Source organism: Meleagris gallopavo, unplaced genomic scaffold, assembly GCF_000146605.3.
Source record: "Meleagris gallopavo isolate NT-WF06-2002-E0010 breed Aviagen turkey brand Nicholas breeding stock unplaced genomic scaffold, Turkey_5.1 ChrUn_random_7180001862747, whole genome shotgun sequence".
Lineage (NCBI taxonomy): Eukaryota > Metazoa > Chordata > Aves > Galliformes > Phasianidae > Meleagris > Meleagris gallopavo.
This window is the reverse complement of record NW_011128326.1, coordinates 1-3,195: the sequence shown is the minus strand read 5'-3', so window position 1 is coordinate 3,195 and position 3,195 is coordinate 1. Positions and strand designations below refer to the sequence as shown.

At 59.6% G+C, this 3,195-nt stretch overlaps 1 protein-coding gene across 1 annotated transcript; it reads right to left on the bottom strand.

Moving 5' to 3' along the window:
- Positions 1 to 6: 6 nt before the first annotated feature.
- Positions 7 to 3,189, bottom strand: LOC100550264 (proto-oncogene tyrosine-protein kinase Yrk; the record flags this gene model as incomplete). Its single annotated transcript, XM_010726928.1, has 6 exons — positions 7 to 477; positions 561 to 692; positions 1,756 to 1,909; positions 1,996 to 2,072; positions 2,212 to 2,391; positions 3,042 to 3,189. Coding segments are annotated over 6 exons (900 nt in total), but the record flags the coding sequence as incomplete, so codon positions are not given.
- Positions 3,190 to 3,195: the final 6 nt, after the last annotated feature.

Genomic DNA, 3,195 nt, shown 5'->3' with positions numbered 1-3,195 from the left:
GAGGGGGAGGGGGGGGGGCACATTCCTCCCCCATCCAAAGCACTTCTCAGGTTCAAAGCTGGCTGTGAAGGCAATGAGAGAGGTGCTGGGGGAGGGGGGGCACAGCTGGGCACGGCGCAGCCCCCTGAGTCCAAAATCCTTGTGCAAAGCCCCCCAGGGACACCCCCTGCACAGCCTCAAAGGCACTCACAGGGGCTGAAGGTGATGAGAGCAACAAACCCCCTGCAGAAAGGGGAGGATTGTCCCCCCCAGCTCTCCCAGCATGGGGTCACTGGTTGTCCCCAGGCTGGTACTGGGGCTCAGTGGCTGTGAAGTAGTCCTCGAGGAAGGACTGAAGGTACTCAAAGGTGGGACGCTCCTCAGGCTCTCTCTTCCAGCACTGCATCATCACATCGTGCAGGGATGGGGGGCAGCCAACCGGGCACTGCATGCGGTACCCCCGCTCCACCTGCTCCAGCACCTCCCTGTTGTTCATCCCTAGGAGACACGGGACACCCCATTGCCATCAGTGAGCAGCAGTGGGGAATTTGAGGCTCGTGGGGGTGTGGATGGGGCTGTACCTGGGTAGGGCACCCGGCCTTTGGTCACCAGCTCCGTCAGCAGGATGCCGAAGGACCAGACGTCTGACTTGATGGTGAACTTGCCAAAGAGGGCTGCCTCTGGGGCTGTCCACTTAATGGGGAATTTGGCACCTGCAGGGGCGATGGGAAGCGGGTGAGTCCTGGCTGGGCACCCCGAGGCACCTGCACCTGGGGTACCCCACACCTGGAGCACCAGCGCTGGGATATCCAACATATGGGGAGCTGTGCACTGAGAGGATCTTGATACCCAGCACCCAGGTAACCCATCACTCAGGGTGTGCATCATCCAGAGTTCACACATTCCAGGGTACCCATAACCTGGGGCACCCATCATCCATAGTTCCCATAACCCAGGGTATATCCTTCATATAGGGCACCCATAACCTGGGGTATCCATCACTTGGGCAACCCATCACTTGGGGTCCCCATAACCTGGGGTACCCATAACACAGGGCACCAATCACTTGGGGTACCCACAATTTAAGGTCCTCCATAACCCAGGGTACCCAACACTTGGGCAACCCATCACTTGAGATATCCATAATCCAGGGTACCTGTAACGCAGGGTGTCAATCACTTGAGGGATACCCACCACTTTGGGTACTCTTCATTTGGGGTCCCCATCAGCCATAGTTCCCATAACCTACGGTACCCATAACCTGGGGTACCCATCACTTAAGATACCCATCACTTGGGGTACCCACAAACTGGAGTACCTATAACCCAGAGTACCCAAAACTTGGGCAACCCAACACTTGGACAACCCATTACCTGGGATATCCATAACCTGTAACCCAGGATATCAATCACTTGAGGCCCCCATAAAATCAGATACTCCTAACTTAGGGTACCCATAAATCGGGGTGCCTATAACCCAGGGTACCCATCGCTCGGGCAACCCAACACTTGGGATATCCATAACCCAGGGTGTCTGTAAACCAGGATTCCAGTCACTTGGTGTACCTATAAACTGGAGCACCCATCACTTAGACTACCCATCACCTGGGGTACCCATAGCTTTGGGTACCCATCACTTGGACTACCCATCATCCATGGATCCCATCAACCAAGGCTCCCAGCACCGGGTGTGACCAGCTGCAGATGCGGGGTAGGACACAGCACAGCGGGGACAGGACGGCCAGCCCCACACCATCAGCCCAGCCGTGGGGCTCACCTTGGCGTGCCGTGTACTCGTTGTCCTCGATGAGGCGGGCGAGGCCGAAGTCAGCAATCTTGCACACCAGGTTGTCGCCCACCAGGATGTTGGCAGCACGCAGGTCCCGGTGGATGTAGTTCATCCGCTCAATGTAAGCCATGCCCGCGGCGATCTGCAGGTGGGGAAACCTTGAGGACCCCCCCTGCACCGGGTGCAGTCCCTATGGGTCACCCCACCCCACGCCAGCCCCCCCAGTACCTGCGCAGCCATGTCCACCAGCTGGGGCAGCTTCAAGTAGCGACCGTCCCCATCCTTTAGGAAGTCCAGCAAGCTGCCTGTGGGCAGAGGGTGGCACTGGGAGTGCTGTGCCCCTCCAGGGATGCCCACCCCTATAGGGACCAGGTCCCTGCGCACCTCAGCCATGCTGGGTGATGCCCATGGGAGAGCAGCTCTGCAGGTGCTGTCGTCCCTCACCTTGGCTCATGAACTCGGTGACGATGTAGATGGGTTCCTCTGACACCACGGCGTAGAGCTGCACCAGCTTGTCGTGCCGCAGCCTCTTCATGATCTGAGCCTCCTCCAGGAAGGCCTCGGGGGACATGGTGCCTGGCTTCAGTGTCTTCACTGCCACCTTGGTGGTGCCGTTCCATGTCCCTGAGTTGGGGACACGGGGTCACCTGGAGCCCCGGGACAACCGGCCCTGATGGGGCCAGGATGGAGGGGTGCAAAGGTGCAGCAGTGCACGGGGGCATGCATGGTTGCATGGATGGATGGATGGGTGCATGAATGGATGGAGGGATGGGTGCATGGATGCACGGATGGATGGAGGGATGACTTGAGGGCATCAGGGCAGGGCAAGAAAGGTCTGTGATATCATCATACCCAACCCAGGGCAAGGAGTCTTCCTCACTTCCGCACAAGGCACCCCATGGGCTCAGCTAACAGCAGCCTTACCCCATTCCCCATCCATCCACACCGCAGTGATGCAGGGGTCTCCCCTATGGTGGGCACCTGCCGTGGCACCGGGCTCTGCCTGCCCGCAGCCCCCCCTTACCCATCCACACGTCTCCAAAACATCCCATGCCGAGCTTCTTGTCCAGGCTGATGGACTCCCGCTCTATCTCCCAGGCGTCCTTAGCTAATCCCAGGGTCTGAGGCTTCATAGCGGGGCACGCTCGGATTAGCAGATGGCACAACCCATCATTGCACTCTGCAGGGGCGCAGGGAAGGGGGGAAGGGGGAGGGAGGGGATGCCATGGGATGAAGGCAGCATGCACACCGAGCGGGGGGAACGCGGGCCCTACCCATCCACACTTCCCCGAACTGCCCGTTGCCCAGCTTCTGGAGCAGCTGCAGGGACTCGCGGGGGATCTCCCACACGTCTTTGGTTTTGACCGACAGGTCGGCCAGCTTTGGGGTCCCTTTGGGGCACGGCACGGCCAGGCGGCAGCACAGCCC